Source organism: Vollenhovia emeryi, unplaced genomic scaffold (genome assembly GCF_000949405.1).
Source record: "Vollenhovia emeryi isolate VEMERY1.0 unplaced genomic scaffold, V.emery_V1.0 DF939290.1, whole genome shotgun sequence".
In the NCBI taxonomy this organism is placed as follows: domain Eukaryota; kingdom Metazoa; phylum Arthropoda; class Insecta; order Hymenoptera; family Formicidae; genus Vollenhovia; species Vollenhovia emeryi.
Genome location: NW_011967076.1, coordinates 214,804 through 236,330, shown reverse-complemented (window position 1 = coordinate 236,330; position 21,527 = coordinate 214,804). Strand labels below are relative to the sequence as shown.

Below are 21,527 nucleotides of genomic sequence, written 5' to 3'. Positions count from 1 at the left end.
TAACGCGTTTAATTAGTTTGTTCACTGATCGGTTGCTTAAACTTGATATTTTTCAATATTGATCTATTATTCTAGAGTTTAGAAATGCAGACTAAAATATTAACATCCAAGTATAATTAGTGGAAATAATTTTTTTTTTATGTACAAGTGTAATGAACAGTTTAAGGCTGTCATAATTGCTTCGCGACAGGAATATCTAATTTACTGTAACACGCACGCGTATCGAAGGATTCGTAAATGCATTTTAAAAGAGTTCCCACCGATATTAATTACAGTTAACTGATTCTTTGCTCTTTTTAACAAGAGAAGAAAACTAAATGAAGCATTTAAGTCTTTAGCCCTTTAATTATTTATAGAATAGTAGTAATTTTTTATTATAGAATTATTTAATTATATGTTAAATAAATTAAGTAATAAATTGTAGCAAAAAGTAAGAAGAGGAATGACAAAAGTATATTTATCTGAACGTGTTGTACAAGCAGTTTATATTATAGGAGATTTTTTTGATCGTAGATAGAAGCTCAGCGTTGAGATATGACGTATTTATTTATATTGAACATCAATAATAAAAAAAATCAAAATTTAATCTATTACATTCGAAGACAAATAGAATGTATATTAAACAATATAAATCACGTACAGTATTTTCTACATAATTTTACGTGACACAAATTTTCGAGCTGGAAATTATTTAAATATATTTAACGTAAAATTGTGGAAGTCCAGCAAATTTGATTTTTTATCAAGCTGACTACGAGAAGGAAATTAATTCAAGGTTTCTAAGAGAATCTACTGAATTTTTGTGGCTCGTATGATAGCAATGCAATGTTCTGTATATAGTGTAAGCAAGAAATAGTGAGATTGTGCACTTAGAAGAGAGGAAAATGGTATGATTTGTTAATATATACATATAATAGTATTGTTAAGACGATCGCATTGTAGTAACGAACACAATATGCCTGAAGCATAAAATATAAGCAGTATTTTGTAGTCGCGGATTGTGTGCTACAAGATGATGTAAACAAACTGCAAGTACAACATGTAGTGCAGGAGACGACGGGGTGTTGGTTCACGAATAAACATTGTTCAATAATAAAACGATCGAGATAAGAGAAGGTAGAGGACAGATGTCTACATAATAAAGAGAATACTGGAAATGACAAGTGAGGCACTTTATTGACCACCCAACTTCCATACAATCGAGCACGAGTGTCCAGCTGACCGTCCCTGTAAATATTTCGCTTACTACGTAAGGTCCTGGTTAAGGCAACGATAAAGAACGAAAAAGGCGGCGAGGAACGAGCACTGATTGACTTCCGTTTGTGTCTCTCTTCTTTCCAGATATTTTGTGTCAAAACTCACGATGCTGCCTCAGGATCGGCAGTGCGGGCCCGGCGAAATCAAGCACGTCTTTGCTCAGGAGCACGCACAATTACCGATAGCCGACTCGTTGCACGTGCATCCGAAGATGGAAGCGACGGATATGCTCACTCACGAGAGCGTGCTGCAGTGCGAATTCTGCGGCGTGAGTTTCATCACCGATCAGGATCTTAATTTGCACCTAGAGACGCACGAGTCCCATTCGGAGGAGCAAGCGCAGCCGCAGGAGGACGAGTATCTCGTCTGCGAGATTTGCGGGTGCAGCGTCACGACGACGTCGGAGCTGCACGATCACCAGGAGCAGTGGCACGTGTCCGATTACAAGTACGAGTGCGAGATATGCGGCAAGCAATTCCAGGCCAAGAGCGATTGCCAGACGCACCTGTTGTCGCACACGCGCGAAAAGCCGTTTCAGTGCGACGTGTGTAACGCCACGTTCCGCTACCGCCAAGGTTTACGGCTCCACGCGAAGCTGCATCAGCCGGACTACGTGCCGCCACAGAGGAAACACCACTGCGAGCTGTGCAACAAGCGTTTCTCACGGAGACAGGTGTTGCTGGTGCACATGAAGACCCACGGCAATGTGGGACCGCAAAACGAGTACGTGTGCACGATGTGCGGCAAGTCCGTGTCGAGCAAGACCTACCTCGCGGTGCATCTGCGTAAACACACCGGCGAGAAGCCGCATGTTTGCGACATTTGCGGCAAGGGTTTTATCTCGCAGAACTACCTGAGCGTGCATCGTCGCACGCATACGGGCGAGAAGCCGCATCAGTGTATTCATTGCAACAAAAGGTTCACCCAACGGACTACCTTGGTGGTGCATCTGCGGGGTCACACGGGCGATCGACCTTATCCCTGTACACGCTGTCACAAATCGTTTGCCTCGAAAACGATGCTGAACTCGCATCTGAAAACGCACGCAAAACAAAATGCTCGGCAGCAACAGGAGCAGCAGGAGCAGCAGCAACAACAGATACAGCAGCAGCAGCAGCATGAACAAAATTCGTTGCCGCTCGAAACCGTCACTATAATGTTGTAGTTAGCATAATTGCTAAGATGGATTGAGCAATGATTGCAGAAATAAGTTCCATACTTTTGTACGATGTAATCAAATTTGTTTGCTTTTTTTATTTACGTTTTATATAGGTGATATCGGCGAAAGCTACGGAGAAAACACTAAGTATAAATGACTGCCAGATACTTTGCGATTTATACGTTAATAAGTTTTTTCAATCCTACGAGGTAACTGGTACAAGTATATTGTAAGGCAAAAACTCGCTTTTGTAGTGATATCTTTTACGCCATGTTAAACTAGATGAAAAATATACTTATGATATGCATTAATCTGTTAAAATGAAAACGAGTATTTTATCGAGTCAAGATCTCTCTTAAACGGAATCAGCGTATTATCATTATCATTGTAAAACGAGGATTTTTATTTAATTCTTACTGGAAGAAATTAGTTGCTCTTGCGATATTAGATTGCTGGAGACAATGGCTATGAACAGTGGTAGGTTTAGAAAAGATAAAATAGTGTAACGTATGATTCTGAATTTGAATACAGTTATACAGATTTCAGATATATGAAAGCTTTAAAAAAAATTATCTAAAACACTGAAAATTTTGTAAATTATATGGTATAATCTATATGATTTACAGTAAAATTTTACGTTTATTAACCATGATGAGTAAAATTGGAATTAAAGGGCAAAGTGTACCCACATTGAAATATTTGCTGATCCTTAGTGAAGTTTTGTGTTACTCTGTTTTAGTTACTGATAAAGTGCTCACTGATTCAATTTAAGAGAGGTAAATACCTCGCATTTGTTCGAAAAGTCTGACATATGATATTGTTGACGTTTATACATATATAATGTCTGATTTAAAGAAATAACAAAATAATGCCAACTATTTATTGTAGTTGGTAAGTAGTTGTAGGTCAAAGAACTATTTGAACAAAATGTCTTGCAAGCTAAACTGTACATACAGTGCAAGGCGTTTCATTGAAATAATTAATTATTTTGTAAAATTTGATGAAATTGTTAAACTTTCATCAATAAAATATTAATTTTGTGAACAAAAATTAAGAAGTAGAGTGAGGATAAATCGAAGTAAGCAATAAGTAATTCTCGTACGCCTGTCCACAGCAGTCCGAGATTTATTTACTATGTTGAGAAAGAACAAGTGGCAAACATCGCACACTGTAATAAGCCGTCCATAACTTTTTAATGATATTTTATATTAATATTAAATACAATTATATGTTAATCACGTTATTGTGACAGTATTTTTTTAATTTACGCTTTTGTTTTATTTGTAACAGTAGTATGATTCTTAGGTCAATAATTATTTATTTGATATATTTGCTTCGTATGTATCTTTATCTTTATAGAAATTCTAGTTAATAATATATTCTAGTGTAAATAATTGTGCACTCTTAAAACGAGTGTGGTACTTGCCTAATTGTTACAAATAATTATTAAATAATGACCGGAAATAAAATTTCCAGTGCCTTTGTTGTTATATAATTGTTTAAATAAATGAAAATTATACACAATTATATAAAAATTATGGGAATAAACTTATTATAAGCGATTAATGTGATAGTGTCTAAATCAAATTGCTGTATAATCTTTGTGTATAATATTTAGAAATGTATATTTTATTATCTTCTTCCATTAAAATTGTATCCACTTATAGGCCATTCTGACATTACGTATTTTTTTCTACAAAAATATGTAAGCATCTTTGCGTTAATCGAATAAATATGAAAACATTTAATTTTTTAAATAAAATTTTTTAAGTAATTAATTTCATTGCATAAGAACAATTATGGTAATAGTATTACTTAAGTTAAATAGTATCATTATATGAGACTTCCTTACATGATTGTTAGTGGCAACTAAATTCTGAGATTATATTTTAGAAATTATTAATTTTACATTGTATTATACATTAACTTCGGACACTGATAATGAGCGGAGTGTCTACGAGAAATTCAAGTTTTCACAAGAAACTGGCAAAAAACCACTTCTTTTCTTTGTCCATTTTGTTATAGATTTATAAAATTTGATATTCTTTATGGAACAATAATTTCACCTCCACATAATTTTGTATTATCCCTAGTATCTTTTATGTAAGTATTTTAATAAAATGTTATTGTAATTCTTTAGAAATATTATTTATGAAAACCATCTTAAATATTAAAAAATGTAATATATTATAATAACATTAAAATGTTAATTCTTGTTTACAATTGTTTGATTTTACAAACAAGACTTGTGTAATGGTTTATTACATTATATTTTATTCTCTTGCACGAAGAATTTAAAACATGCAAAGATTAACATATAAAATTATATATTTTCTCTCCTAGGCTTGCGCATATGATTTTTCTTTTCTACAAATTTTGATTTGCAATAATTATTTTATGGTATGGTATCTGATTCGACGTGTCACTGAGATTGCAGTGCTGTGAAATTGTACAGTAAGTAATAAGATTTTGTATTGGCAATATAAAATACTTTATATTGACAATTTTGTTTCTAAACTTCTTACTGCACTTGAAGACTTCAGTGAATATAAAAGATACGCCTTTCTGCTCGAATACTTAATTGATTTATTCACTTTACATTTGCTTTAAATAATTTTTCTTCTATCTGTACGATTCCCTATCTTTTGGATTATGACTATCGTCTAACATGATGTGAAATGATTAAAATATAAAAAAGAATTTAATTTATCTATTTTTTAATTACAGATATAATTATTATTTCTTAATTTCTTTTCAGAACTAAGAAATGGAGTCCCAAAATACGTCAGAAAGAATCTGTGACGGTAAAGCAAGATAAAGGCGCGTCTTTCGTTATCCTTCAAGAGATCGGTGACAAAGCTATTCTTATTCAGAAGGTAACCGCGCACCACTGTGATTCATGCAACGAAGATTTTGATACAGAGGCCAGGTTGATAATGCATAGAACGGAGCAGTCGATACTTAGAACCCGAGAAGCATTGCGTCAAGCAGAAAAAAAGCACAAGTGTAACATATGCGGACTGATGTTCTCGAGAAAGTTGCAGTTGATCAAGCATCACCGGATACATCGTAAATATTTTCTAGACACACTGAAGAAGCGGGAATTGAAACAGACAGTCACAAAGAGCCCGAAGGGCCGCAAAAAGAGCGAGGAGTTGACAGATTTTATCGAATGTGACCAGTGTAACAAAGTATTTAAAAAGAAAAGATACTTGAATGTGCACAAAACGTTGCACGATGAACCGCATATTTGTCATATGTGTGGCGCGAAGCTAACGTCAGATTATTATCTAAAGATTCACATGAGGCGACACAATAAGGAGTTCACGGAATTCTGCGACGTTTGTAACAAAGGTTTCTACTTAAAGGCAACCCTGAAGACTCATATGAGTGTACACACTAATGCGAAGCCATGCACCTGCGAGATCTGCCACAAGTCCTTTGGCAACCGAACTTACCTTCGAAATCACATGAAGATTCACAGCCACCCCGAGACAAGGAAGAAATTCAAGTGCGAGATATGCAGCTTCGAGACATTCTATAGCTATTGCTATAAAGAGCACATGTGGACTCATACGGGCGAGAGCCAAGTAGCGTGCGAGATATGCGGCAAACTTATCAGACGACAATACATGAAGACTCATATTAGGATACACACCGGGGAGAAGCCAGAGATTTGTGAGTTTTGTGGCAAGGCGTTCACCGCCAGGACATATCTGGTTAAACATCGGCGAACTCACACTGGTGAAAAGCCTTACGAGTGCAAAATCTGCCACAAACGTTTTACCCAACGGGGTACTCTTAGTGCACATCTTCGGAGACACGAGAATTCCGAGTAAAAGGGATTCCTTTTTGTTTTGACTTTTCCTTTCTGTTCGTTTTCCTTTCGGTTTTACTCCAAAATTTGTTATAAAAGTTTTTCAAATTGATACTATTTATATTTGCATTGCACAGCGCTATCATGATTAATTTCATTTGTCAATTATATGCATACATATAGATATGTGTATACATATACGCATGTGTGTGTGTGTGTGTGTGTGTGTACTGCGCCAGTTTATTATTTGATTAAAACATTTATTGGTGTTTTACTTGATATAACGTGATTAATTACATAATGTGATATTAACTATAGTCTAAGTTAAAACAAAGCAGCTGCGTGAAAGTATGAACTCGTAATTAGATTTATAGATTCAATTTAGTGACAGTATGGCATAAAACATAATTTCAAGAACTTAACAAAAGTAATTAAATTTTATTGACCATATCTTTATTGTTTACCCATTTATGTCACTACTATTTCATATATTGTATGTGTGTAGTTGAGAAACTTTTCTGTATCTGAGAGATAAATTGTCGTAACAACAAAAATATCAGTTTTAAAGTTTTCATCTCAACTGAATGTGCTCATTATTTATTTTATTACTTTTTTGAAAAAGTATTTGTGAACAAACTTTATAATATTGTAAAATGTTATTAAGGAAAAAACAACTTGTAGAAATGCAAGTTGATTTCGGCTCTAATGTATAAATTTGCTAAATGTCAGTTACGACAGTTGACTTCTCAGGTACAGATTTGTTTTTATATTTAATTATAATATAAACCAAAGAGTCGAACAAACCTGGTTTTTTTTTCAATACAATACTATGTATTGTACTGTATACTTATAATATATATAAATATAATAAATATTATTGTGCTTCTCTAGTTTGTTACATTATTTGTAATTTATATTTCGCTTTCATTATATTAGAATAAATTTAAATACATAAAGATTATTAGAAAAATGACATATATCTTTATGATATATTTAAAATATTAACAAAATTAGTAAAGTCAGGACAATTACACACACAGTTGAAATATAAATTTAAAAAATATAAAAATATGAAAATTATTCAAATAAAAAGAATACAATAAAATTATTGTTACACAAATATTGTATATTACTTATTATTAGATCGATTAAACAACCACTTTTAAGAGAAAAAAAATTATAAATTGTATCTAGTAAATAACAAATGGTATGAAAATTTAATAAGAAATGTGAAGAGAAAAAGTTTACGTGCACTTTATAAAGCAAAATTTTTACAGTATTCAGCTTAAAAGTATAATATGTATAATTAGAAATTTAAGCCTTTCTAAGAGAATTTCAAGATTGTATTATTTAGTAAACAAAGAACAAAGATTAAATCGAGTAGTGACAGTCAAATTGTTAGATATCTAATACTGGTTCAATAAATATAGCATCAAAGTGCCTCCTGTGAAAAAACTTGTCAAGAGTGTGAAAAAGCTTAGCTGAAGTAAATCAATTATTAACTGAGTATTAATTTATTGTAACATATAATTCTTCATTACTTCCTCGCGCAGTTGACAGATATTATTTATTACAGGTGCAACGAGATTGATGTAGAAGAGGTAAAGCCGGAGTCGATCTACGAATTGCAAGGTCTAGAGTTAGTACGATATCAAGATGAAGTACCTACAGTGGAAGAGTACCATCACGTTAGTCATCAAGAAATAGTTATGGAGACGATCGAATATAGGACTGAAGACTCAAACGACAAACTAGAATCTGTATCGGAGGTAAATTCCATAAAACAGGTTTCCGAGCAGGATTCGAGTCGCAAGCGTGCGGTTTACGAGTGTGAAGTTTGTGGGAAGCGAATGCTCAAGAAGCTGCAGTTTTTGAAGCACAGGCAAGACCACGAGAGGAATTCGAAGAGCGACGGTCATTGCGAAGAGTGCAATAAGGTGTTCGACAGTGAAGAGAAGTTGCGAAAGCACATGATAAAGGCGCATCAGAAAGAGAAACCTTTTCAATGTGTTCTGTGTGGCAAGTGTTTCAAGACTGAGGAGTTCTTGAAGACCCATCTGAAGCAGCATAACAAACGTTTCACCTGCGACATATGTGGCGTCTTGAAGGTGTCGGGATACGACCTGCGTCTGCACAAGAAGAAGCACAATCAGGAATACGTGATTCATTGTGAGATTTGCAACAAGGGCTTCTACACGAATCAAACGCTGGAGCGACACTTACTCACGCACACCGGTGAGAAGCCGTTTGTGTGTAAAATTTGTAACATCGCGTACGCGAGCGCGGCGTATCTCAACATGCATATGAGGTCCCACGGCGAGAGGGAGAAGCACAAGTGCAATATCTGCGACTTCGAAACCTATTGGAAAGCCGCGCTGAAGGTGCATCTTAAGATACACACCGGCGAGAATCAGATCACGTGCGAGGTGTGCGGCAAGTCCGTCAGCAGCAAGACATACTTGCAGATTCATATGCGTATACATTCGGGCGAGAAACCGCATGTTTGCGAGATGTGCGGCAAGGCGTTTAGCGTGCGGAAGTATCTGATTGTACATCTAAGAACGCACACCGGCGAGAGACCTTACGAGTGTAAGGTGTGCCAGAAGAGATTTACGCAACAGGGCTCATTGAACTCGCATATGAAGTCTCATAATGAGAGCAAGTAAACAAGACATGTTTTCGTATATATTGCTGACCCATCAATTTTTTCGCTTTTATCTTGTATTCTGTACAACGTACTGAGTACATGTACGATCAATACACTAATGTAAATTAAGAACAATACGCTGTGGCAGTAAAAAGGTATAAATGAAATCTACATATGTTAGGTTCAGTGATTGAATTATATAAATAAGTTATATTTACTGCCCCGTTGTTGACTCTTTCATGACCACTGAGATATAAAAGTCTCACATATATTTTTTGGTTTCTTGGGGTGCTAATTTATAGCACGTGCTACAGTCTGTCAGAGATAGAGCTATTTAAAATTAAAAATCAGATTTAGCATTAAATCATTGTAATATTTTTCGCAATAAGAATTTTAATTGCCAGATACGGTCAATAAAAATCACTGATGTTATTAATTACTTCTGGCGACTTTTAAGAATATTCTTACTAGTAAATCATTGTGTTCAGAAGTTAAAGAAATGTTTAAAAAATGTTTCAGTACATTTTATTACTGAAAAGCATCAACAAAATAGTAATTTGGGTTATGAAAGGGTTAAATGTAGTAAGTACAAAATGAAGAATTACATCCGTGACGTTTTTAAAGTATAGAGTGAAGAACCGAACAAAATGTGTGTGAAAATATTTTAATTTCTTATTAGAGACATGAGACTGATAAGTATGATAAAAAGTTAAAAAGAACATAAACACACTATGCAGTTAGGTTAAAAAAATTACGACTTATTCTACAGATCATATATATATTTCTATCTTGCAAGATGTGCTCTGAATTAATATCGACAGATAGGCACTATTTGGTAAACATATATTATACAATTGCATTTTTAAAGTTTTCAAAGTTTAATTTATTAATTATTTGAAGGTGTAAATTTAATATGAATATTTTCTGTAGCAGAAGAAGAATGTAGCAGTTGTCTGTCCAAGTATTTGACAGACTTATGAATATCTGAATTTAAAGAATGTTAAACATTTTTTTATTTATTTGTAATTCATTAAAAATTTTACTTTACAAAATCACAGTTATATTATACTTGCGTAATGTAATAAGCCATAATATATTAAGCCAATTATTATCAAATCTGTAAGTGTAAATATATCACGTATACCATTTTTTATTACATATACTTTGCTGTAAATTTTATTGTACGTAAGAAATAAAGAATGTATTATAAATATGTCATACATTGTGTTTGATAGTTGTGAATTTTTCATGTCCATCCATAGTTTATTAAACTTAATTGTGATATATTAACTAGTGTACTTCCTTGTACCAATACTGCATATTAGAAACCGATGATGGAACAACCGCCAATATGAAAATATCACCATTACAAATATTATAATAAATATTTACTACAAGTTTCTAAAAGGTACGCATTATTTTACATTTTGAGACAGAGTTTGATACTTAATATTATAGTTATTATTTCATATTACATGGTTATTACATTTTATTTGCAGAATCTTTAGGATAAAGAATGTATGAAAGAATCTCTAATGATTTATAAAAAATTATTAAATTTATATATTTATAATATCTAACTGGATGTATAAAACCTCTAAAAAATTTTGTTGCATTACAATTGCTTGTAAACAAGTCTAACAAGAGAAAGGTCAATTTAATTACATGATAACTACATAGAAATTAATTACATACAGTTAACAAGTTAGTAAGGTGGGTTTTTAAACATTTATACGATTATATATCTGTTAGCATTATGATTTTTTATATACACACATACACAATAAATACCAAATTAAAATTGTTTAAGGAAGAAAGATTACTTTTTTAATAATATTTGGTAGAATCTAAAAATAATATTCATAAACAATCTAATAATACGAGAAATAAATACAATTGTAAATAAAAATTTCTGAATCTTTATTTTATAACAATTTAAATTGATTAATATTATTACATGCATAGTCATTATTTCATTTTCTTTTCAGAAATGAAAAACCAGCAGAGACGTGTGTAAAAAATGAACTGTCTGTAGATGAATGTGTGGATTCTACGTTGGTTTCACTTTTCGTTAAACAAGAAGAAAATATAAAACAGGAAAATTGCAATATACAATGCAAAGCTGTAAATTTGAAGCGTAAGCCTTCTGAGAATTCTTTGACGAAAATGGAGCCTGAAGAAGCTACAAATGGAGGGGTAACTACTCGTCAGAATTATTCAGGCACGAAGAAACAGTCCACCAGTCAAACGTTTTATGAGTGTAGCATATGTATGAAGCTTTTTAGATCAAAGAACTTGTTTGAAGGTCATTTGGTGGCGCATAGCGACGCCCGACCCTATCAATGTGACGTCTGCGGCAAATCTTTCAAGAGAACTAATACTTTAGCGGTACACAAGCGAATCCACACTCACGAGAAAAACTTTGTCTGCGACGTATGCGGCCGTGCGTTCGTACAGGCCTCTCAGTTGGCCACTCACCACAGACGTCACTTCGAGAAGTACGCGAGGCACTGCGACATCTGCAACAAGGGTTTTTTCACGAACGCCGAGCTCCACGGGCACATGAACGTGAAGCACGGCGCCAAGGAGCACGTGTGTGCCGCCTGCAACAAGTCGTTTCCCAACAATCACAGCCTGGTGCGCCACTTGAAGATCCACGATCCGAACTTCAAACCGGTGAAACACCAGTGCGAGTTCTGCGGCAAGATATTCGCCTACAAGAATTCGTTGGTGGTCCACGTCAAGTCGCACACCGGCGAGAACAAATACGACTGCCATCTGTGCGGCAAATCCGTCTCGTCCAAGGGATCCCTCCAGGATCATCTGCGTCTCCATGGTGGGGAGAAGTCCCTGGTCTGCGACGTTTGCGGCAAGGCTTTTCACAAGCGAACGACATTGGTCGTGCATAAGAGGACCCACACCGGCGAGAAGCCGTATTCGTGCGACACTTGCGGAAAATCTTTCACGCAACACTCGACCCTTGTTATACATAAACGGTACCACACCGGCCAGAGACCGTATCACTGTAATTATTGCAGCAAGTCGTTTGTATCGAGGGGATTGCTTAACGCACACAATAAAATACACATGGTTAACGTGATGGTGATGCAGCCCGCGTAGTTATACGACTTGAATTAATTTCTATTATACTGTGTCAATTACATCTCGTGTTCAAGACACTTTTGTGCAGTGACACTGTCGGACTTTGGATCCAAGCGGCGAAACAAGGTGGGACGCTATTAATCGAACGCTGCCACTTTGTATTTTGACGATGCTCGTCCGCAGTGCTATACAATTCAAATATTTTGATTTCAATTAATACTTTCGGCAAGGGAAACTCGTAATACTATTATAGCTGTGGTATTTGTAATTTTTTTATGTTGAAAGCTTGAAATATTGATTTATTTTTATTGTTTTTAACTGAAATGCTATCCACAATGTATAAAATGAATTCTTTTTTTTATACCAAATGTATGTACAAAATCCTTTTTTATCATTTTAACGTGAACGTTTTCGCTTCAATAAACATATTAAGTGAATTATCGTTGAGAAGGTAATATGCATATGTGATTAAACGAACAAAATTGTATAGCAATGTCGATGGAATAACAAACCAAAATGTAAGGTGATAAGATATATGTAATATCATTTATCTTGTACACGGATTGCAGTAAGAACTGTAATTAATTTTTTACCAGTTGGATAACTTCCTGCATTTGTGTATTATTGTAATAAATAAAAGTGCTCTACTCAGAACTATATGATTATTAAACGCTACTTTATCGTGTCGTTTTTTTTCACACATTTGAAGTGTCTCTATATTATACATAAACTATAATGCAAGATGATTCTGATTATCCTTTAATCAAATTATCTAATTTGTCACACAATTGACGTGAAGCTGTAAGTTTACGCAAGTTCGGCAATTTTACAGGAGTAGAAATAATTTGCTAGACAACGAGACCAGACAATGAAAGAAAGACCGTTGCGATGTAACAAGGATATTCGATACTGATATCCCCCTGAATTTTTCCATTTCAGGTACAACCAGCTACAGTTTCCTGAAGACTATTACCCGATGTTCTCTAAACTTGATCTGGTGAAGAAGAACGGCGAACCCGCGAAGTCCCCGTCGAAGTGTCCGGAAGCGGCGGCGGACACAACTGACGAGACAGCAGCTTCAACAAATCCTGAACAAGACATAAAGCAGGAAGTAAATGAGGAAGACGAGGAAGATCTTCCTTTGGCGTATCACTGTAAACTTTGCGGCGTCTTCTTTGCTTCGCAATCCTTGTTGGACAATCATGAGATCGAGCATAAAGGTAAGCGGAAGAACACGTGTTCCCAATGTGGTCGGGTCTTCAGAACCAGTGTCAACCTCCGCAAGCACATGAAGAATCATATGGTACGTAAAAGCGGTCGCAGAGGCAACTCGTCAGGAGTGGTTGGTCGTCCCGCGTCGCTTAAGAAGGTGAAGAAAGAGAAGCTCGAGTTGGAATTTCTCTGCAAGACTTGTAACAAGGTTTTTCGGCACAAAAGCAACTACCAGAAACATTTGTTGCGCCACACAGTAGGTGATCTCCCGTGCAAGCATTGCCCCAAGAAATTTCGGTTGTTTCGCGACTTGACGAGGCACGAGAAGACGCATTTTCTGCCGAGTTATGTGTGCAAGGAGTGCGATTACGAGACCACCGTTCTGGCAGCTTTGAGCATCCACATGACGCGACATATGGATAAGGCGGATCTGCCGTTTAAGTGCAATGAATGCGACAAGCGTTTCCGGAAGAAACTCGATCTCCAGGAGCATTATAACATTCACTCGGGCGAGAAGCCGTTTACCTGTCAGCTCTGCAACAACGCCTTCTACTTGAGACGGCAGCTCTCCGCGCATTGCAGACGCACGCATCCCGAGCTGAAGGCCAACAAGGTGACCAGCACCGCCTGCGACATTTGCGGCCGCGTACTTGCCACAAAGAGGTCGCTCTTCCGGCATAAGGAGAGCCACAATCCGACGAAGCTGTACCTCTGCGATTATTGCGGCAAGAGTCTCAGTAGCGCCGAGCATCTGAAGAAGCACAGGCGGATCCACACCGGGGAAAAGCCGTACGTTTGCGACATCTGCGGAAAGGGCTTCACCGATTCCGAAAATCTGAGAATGCACAGGAGGGTGCACACGGGGGAGAAGCCGTACAAGTGCGACCAGTGCCCGAAAGCGTTCTCACAGAGGTCGACGTTGACGATTCACAAACGCGGACACACCGGGGAACGGCCTTACGTCTGCCAGATATGCCATCGTGGATTCTCTTGCCAGGGCAACTTGACCGCCCACCAGAAATCTACGTGTGTCTAAGAACTTGAACGTTAATTAACTTGTGAATAGCTTGAGAATTTCTCGTTGGTGGCGCGATTCCCATCGACGATTACATGACGATTGAGTTGCGACGACCACATTTAACAATAAGAACAGTGCGATGATAGTACGTGCTTACGCGTTGTTATCCATGTATCGTAACAACGGAACAGACAGAAATTAAGACAAGTTCTTTGAGTTATTATAGATTATCAATCTACTACTACGTTGATGTTGGACAATGTCGACGAGGCGTCATACTCGTGATACTGTGCTCGATACTTGTCGATAAATCTCTACGATATCTTTTGTACACTGGTAACCGTTTGCGTAAACCGTGCGGCACTCTAGAGACAAGATTTAGACGCGCGACATTTGTCCGTTCGGTTCTTCATGAATTATATCTTTCATGAATTATACGGCTATACGTTTGTACTACCGTGCTCAAAGTGTTCCGTTACGAATATTGTTGTTCTATTTTTTCAGTGTAGATAAGTATAACTCTTAAGCCAATGTTGTTGAAAGACAATTCGTTTTCTCCCTCATTTTTTTTCTCTTTTCTTTTCTCGAGTTCCCTTTGACAAACGAACTGTCAGGTTTGTTTAAACGGATAATTGCATCGACAAATTTATGTTAATCGACATTATTGATATTCGTTATTATACGTTTAATAAAATAACTCGTACATCAAAAGGTGTTTGTGACTACGAAACTATCTTTGTCGATTAAATTTCGTTCCTTGATCTTGAAGCGGGGGAGCATCACTTTTTTCCCAACATCCATAAAAATTTGTTTAATTTTTGTGTCGTATATCCTCGTAAGAAACTTCGGACAATCAAGAGGTATCAATGAATTGTGTGTACGTTCATGTTGGCGATGTGACTGCATTTAACATGCTGAAAGGTTACTATTGTTGCTTACAGAATTCTGGAGGCCGGAGAGTTGATAGGACAACGTGTCAAGATTGAACGTAGCGAAGAAAAATCTCAGGGGTGTAACCGTATGCAGTTAGAGATAAATTTGAGTTCAACGATCAAAGACTTGGTGATCAAAGAGGAGGTGAAAGAGGAGATAATGATCGAAGACTTGGTGATCAAAGGGGAGATAATAACAGAGGAGATGTCTTTAAACTCTGCACATGTGAATTTAAAAGATACCTCGGTCAATGCCGAAAAGAGGAAAGTTGAGAGAAGTAAATGTGCGAGGTACGAATGTTTCGTGTGTCATACGACCTTTGCTCTGTACGGAACATACAAAAAGCATATGGTGAAGCATAGCGACGAACGTCCGTTCAAGTGTACGGTCTGCGAAAGAAGCTTTAAACGCATGTCGGAGATGAACAAACATATGCAGATCCACACTGGCGTCACGTACACCTGTGATCTGTGTGGCATGATCTTACAGAATAGAAGAGATTCATTGAAGGCCCACGTGCAACGAGTGCACAAGCGCAACTTTCGGCACAATTGCGAGCAGTGCGGCAAAGGATTCATGTCGAATGCTAAGCTCGAGGATCACAAGACGAAGCACCTAGGTGTTAAAACGTTCATTTGCGACGAGTGCGGCAAAGCTTACTTTCAGAAGTCGAACCTGGACGCACATAAGCGCGTGATGCACACGGTACAGAAGAAGCAGTATCAGTGCGACCTTTGCCGCAAGATGTTCGCGTCGGAACTTAATCTTCGTAATCACGCGAGTCTGCACTCGCAGACGTTCCTGTGCGCCCAGTGTGGCAAAAAGTTCTCAAGAAGTTACACGCTGAAGCAACATGAACGTACACAACACCGGTGAACGGCCCTACCAGTGCAAGTTGTGCCCGAAAGCTTTCGCGACAAGCCAGAATCTCAAGGTGCACAAGGCTGTTCACATGCGTGTTAAACCGTACGAATGCGATTTGTGCGGACAAACTTTTAAGTACCATTCCAGCATGAAAAACCACAGTCGCAAATGGTGTTTATCCCAACGTCAGTGTTCATCCGTCGTCACCACTGTTCCTGCTCCAGTCAACTTGGATTGATTCGAAAGCCGAATTAGTAGGGTACGATATACTTATGAATTCGTTGGAATGGCGAGGTGGAGAAATAATGGTTGGAATTGCTAAAATAATTATTTATACAGACACTATAGCCAGTGTTAACAAAAATATGTAAACATCTTAAAAATATTATAAGTAAAACGAAGCTAATATAATTTTGTTTTTATCCTTACATACTTAAGCAATAGTTGCTTAATCTTTGGAAAGATTGTAAAATTGTCCAATACCAATAATACGAGACGTATCGGCCAAATGATTTTACTACTAATGTTCTACTGAATATTACCACTGATTATTGAAGACTCTTGATTTTTTACACAATTGTGGTAGACGCTGCACCTCTTGCGTTTGTACTGATTGAAATTAATGGATGTTTCAGGGGACGGTGGACCACAGTGCGGGATGGTGATATATGTCGAAAAGTGATTCTAATGAATGATGACGTGGTAGAAAGTACTACGAAAAAAAGTGTGAGGAAACGTCGTAGCTCAGCAGAAAGAGACAGAATACGACAACGGAAAAAGAAAAGCTTCAGCAGAAAAGAAGAACTTTGTACAGAAAGAAAAGCAGACGGATATTTATCGGATGAGGAAGAAATTAAATCAGTAGAAATGTCGCTGTTTGAAGACACTTCACAAGACGGGGAGAACAAAGATGTGGATCGAGTATTGGACGAGGTGCGGACCGCGTGTCCGTTTTGTTTAAAGCACTTCGAACATGAGAAACATCTGAAAAGACACATCGGTGCGAGTCATCAGAAAAGAGCGTACAAGTGCGACAAATGCCGCGCGTCTTTCCACACCAAGCAAAACTTGGAAAAGCATCGTAAGAGTCACAGCGACGATTATTTCTTCGAGTGCGAAATATGTCACTTGAAGTACAAACGTAAGATAACGTTGAAGCAACATCAAGTGCGAGCGCATAGTGATGCCGCTGCTGAGTTTATTTGCGATTTCTGCGGTCTGTCGTTCAAGGTGAAAGTAGATCTTCTTGTGCACATCAAGAGAAAGCACAACACCGATATTCATATATGCCGATACTGCGGAAAGTCCGTGACGGATCTTCACAGTCACGAGTGGAAGCATAAGAAGCGAGCCGAGATGGCTAGCTTAAAATTTTCGTGTCATCTGTGTATCAAGAAATTCCAGAACCAAACTCGGCTTGACAATCATTTATTGCTACACAAGCAAGGTTACAAATGTACTCAGTGTAATGTAATTGCCACTTCGTCGAGAAAACTGGAGTATCACAAGAATCGGGTACACAAGCCGGGCACGACTTGTCCAATTTGTAAGAAAATATTCGTATCAAGGGGTAACAAGTTCTATCAACATGTTCTTACACACGGCGGTATCAGGCCGTATAAGTGCGATATTTGCGGCGAAGACTTTACTCAACGATCCAGTCTCTTTCGGCACCGAAAAAATCATTCTGGTCCCCTCCCGCCCTACACGTCGCAAGTTCCCATTGCCGGTCTAGCTAAAAATATTTTAGAGAAGCTCTTCAAACTACAATAAATGGCTTATTAGGAAATACAAGCTAACGCATTGTTATCTAAACAAAAGGCATCCTTGATCTACAGGTTTATAATAACAATTTTGGAAAACACTCTCCTAAAAAACTATTATTTACTAGTAGCTTGTAAAAATATCAGAATATTATGAAGATATTTAGTTGGTTTATATTCTTACATTCTTGCTATAAAGCAATATTCTTAAACTCTTTCGCTGATCATTTTTCTCTCTGTGCGGCAAACGTTTACTTTTATTTTTGTTCTCTAATTATAGTTTATTTTATTATTAATGAATATATCATATATATATTCATTAATAAATATGAAAAATACCTCATTCTAGAGAGATACTCTGATATTACACGTATGCCAGAAAAAACTCAATTTGAAATGAAACAAAGATGTTTTTACGGCGACCTCTATAAGCTTACAAAAGACTGATATATTTTGTAATAGATAATAAAACAATTATTTCCAATTATTTAAAGTATCCCGCATGTACAAACATATTTCTCATATGGACACAGAATATAAGTATTTAGTATAAAAATCCGAATTTATTTGTAATAGCTAAAGTGAATATGTGATGATAATATATTGTTAATAATGAAATATACATAAGCGTAAAATTCCGAATTATATCATTTGGATATAATTATTTGTAACTATACAGACGCCAATAAATAAACAAGATTGTATTTTTACCAGATTCAGTGGAATTTAATTGTATAAGATTTGTGTGTAATGTCGCGTCGCAATTGACTTTATTTTGCGAAAAAGTATTTACATTGTTTTACAGTTTTTAAAGTAAATTGCCTTTTTCTTATGTTCGAAGTAAATTTACCTTGTTCTTATGTTGATTGACGACAAGCTTTTTATTATTGAAATAATATTAATGAATATTTTTTTCAGACTGGTTATATTTCTGGATGTAATGTTTAAAATGCAGTATTGATACTTCATACGCTGATAAGTGCATGTAAAATTTTTCTATAAAAGATATTGATAAAAATATGCCTAATTTTCTAATATTATTTGTATGAAAATATTCTAACAGTTAATAAAATTGACAGCAGTCAAAGTGTAATAATAGTGAGATAAATTTTTTTACAGTGTATGGTTAAGGATGTCTCTATCTTATGTTGAATTACTTGGCTATCTATTATTTGATTATATGTTTAAAATGCAGTATTGATACTTCATACGCTGACAAGATTTATCCCTGTTTCAGGGAAAAACCTATCATCAGGAAAGGAGGGCAATGTCGAAAAGGACCTCCCTGTTTTCTCTCCATTTTGTTGGGCTCATGGAAATCTGTGCAAAGTGAACATAGTTCTATGAAGACAAGTGGTAAACTTAAACCCGTTACAATACAGTGTCGAAGAATAAATCGACCGATTAATGTAGATTTGCCATTAGAATCGCAGAATTCATCAGTAAAGACTACCGAGGATACCAATATTTTAATTCAGAAGGTTCAACCTTCGTTGAACGCGAAATTACAAGTTTCCGGTTCTCCAAATTCACATAAAGAAACCACCGAAATAGACGAAGTTATGGAAAAGATAAGAAATACGTGTCCATTTTGCGAGAAGCAGTTTAACAATACAAGAGAGGTAGAGCGACATGTGAGATACATGCATCGCCAACCATATCAATGTGACAAGTGTAAGAAACGTTGTTACACGTCAAGAGCGTTGGAGGAGCACAAGAAGATACACCAGCCAGACTATTTCTTCGAGTGCGATATCTGTAATGTGAAATACAAAAGTGAAGACGGATTGAAAAGACACTGCATTCGCATCCACAGCAGTCAAGAGCCGAGATTTGTTTGTGAGCACTGTGGTCGCGGTTACAAACTGAAGATTGATCTGACTCACCATATGAAGAGAATCCATACGTTAGAACTGCAAATCTGCCGGTTCTGCGGCAAGAAGGTCAAGGATGTCAAGCGTCACGAATGGCGACATCAGAATAAAAATCGCGAGATCAAGTATGAATATTCATGTCACTTGTGCCGCAAGAAGTTCCACCACAGAAGCAGACTGGACAACCATCTGCTATTGCATAAAAAGGGTTTCAAGTGCGAGGATTGTGGCAAGGAGTACAGCGGCACTCGCGAACTCATGAGCCACAAACGTTTCAAGCACGGTCAGACAAATATCTCCACTTGTATTCTGTGCCATAAAACGTTTCTGTCCCCTAGCAATTTCTACCAGCATGTGCTTACCCATGCCAGTATACGGCCGTACAAATGCGACGTCTGCGAGAAGGATTTCACGCAACGCTCTAGTCTGCTAAGGCATAGAAAGCATCATCCTGGACCACTGCCACCATTATTATCGTCGCATCCGCAGATAGCTGATCTCGCTAGAAATTACCTTGAAAAGTTTCAAAGTGACCACATCGACAAGAGCTTCGTATTGAACGCGCGATCGATCGATAATCGTTAACAAATGACTGTAAAATGACATTTTACTGGACTCCCGTGGAGTGATTAAAGAAATGTATAGAAAAAATTCATATTAGAATACCATGATTCATACATATAAGTTTTCAATTGTACCTTGTATATGAGAAAATTACATGATGACGTCAGTTGTACTTTTATCTGTTTAAGAGAAAAGTGATAAATGTGCATATTTATTTAAAAAAAAAGTTTTTTACATAATTATTCTCTTTAAAAAATATATATTTTATTTGACATATATATTCTGTGTAAAATGAAGTGTTATTATGTACATCAGAAAAATTTACATTTATTTTATTGCCTAAATTTACTTTTTATGTATACGATTGTGCCAAACCGTGATTAGAAATAATCGGTAAGAATTTCTGTTTGATTTGAATTTTACTTGGCGCGAGATACTATCATATCTTTCTCTCTCTTGATTAAATTATAAAATTTGATAAAAAATTGTTACAAATGCGTGTGCACATAACGATTTGACAAGTATACAAACTACAAATAAAATCATATGTTAAAAATATTATATTTAATTATGATTTAAAAATAGAACATTTTTGTTAATTTAAGTTATAAGTTTTATTTAAATAGATTGTTGCCTTAAAATAAATTGTAGAGCAACTACATAATTGAATCTGTTTGATAAATACAATTTGCACTATTTTATAACGAGTTTGATGTATGTAATTATATTGATTGCACAAGAATATATTTACGATTTGCTAATTTGTATTTTTAGTTTAAATGGCCATAGGTTTTTGTTTTTCTTCCACTAAAAGTATTGTAATAGAAAAAATTAAAGATATAATTATATAAATTATTTTGCGCACTTATTAAATTTTTCAGTGTTTCAGGGTTCAATGGATTACTATGTGAGACAGTTGTGTCTATACATATATCAAAGATTACGCATCATGTTACGATGACAGTCCAAAGTGAGATTAAAGTTTAGCAAGCGATTAAAAAATATATATACAGGGTGTCTCATTTTAAATGATTTACGCAAATATCTCAAAAAATATGAAAGATACAGAAAAACGTTTCGAACAAAAGTTGTTTGGTTCGAAGGGGGACATAAAGTAGTGCCATTGACTTGACCTTGAATAGTCATGTGAAGGTCACCTTCAAATTTTTAAATGGGACCCCCTATTGTTTATTATACTATCTTGTTCTACTAATTAATATGAACAATAGGGGATTCCATTTAAAAAATTAAAGGTGACCTTTACGTAACCTTTAAATGACTATCCAAGGTCAAGTCAATGGCACCACCTTATGTCCC

At 36.1% G+C, this 21,527-nt stretch overlaps 2 protein-coding genes across 2 annotated transcripts in view; both read left to right on the top strand.

The window, feature by feature from the left end:
* Positions 1–21,527, top strand: part of LOC105559114 — a 42,081-nt gene that overhangs the window by 7,154 nt on the left and 13,400 nt on the right. The gene's annotated exons all lie outside the window — the stretch shown is intronic.
* LOC105559103 (putative zinc finger protein 833) lies at positions 15,910–16,518 on the top strand. The gene has a single exon (XM_012007164.1). It carries the CDS (start codon positions 15,999–16,001, stop codon positions 16,245–16,247), a length of 249 nt encoding a protein of 82 aa, XP_011862554.1. The 5' UTR covers positions 15,910–15,998; the 3' UTR covers positions 16,248–16,518.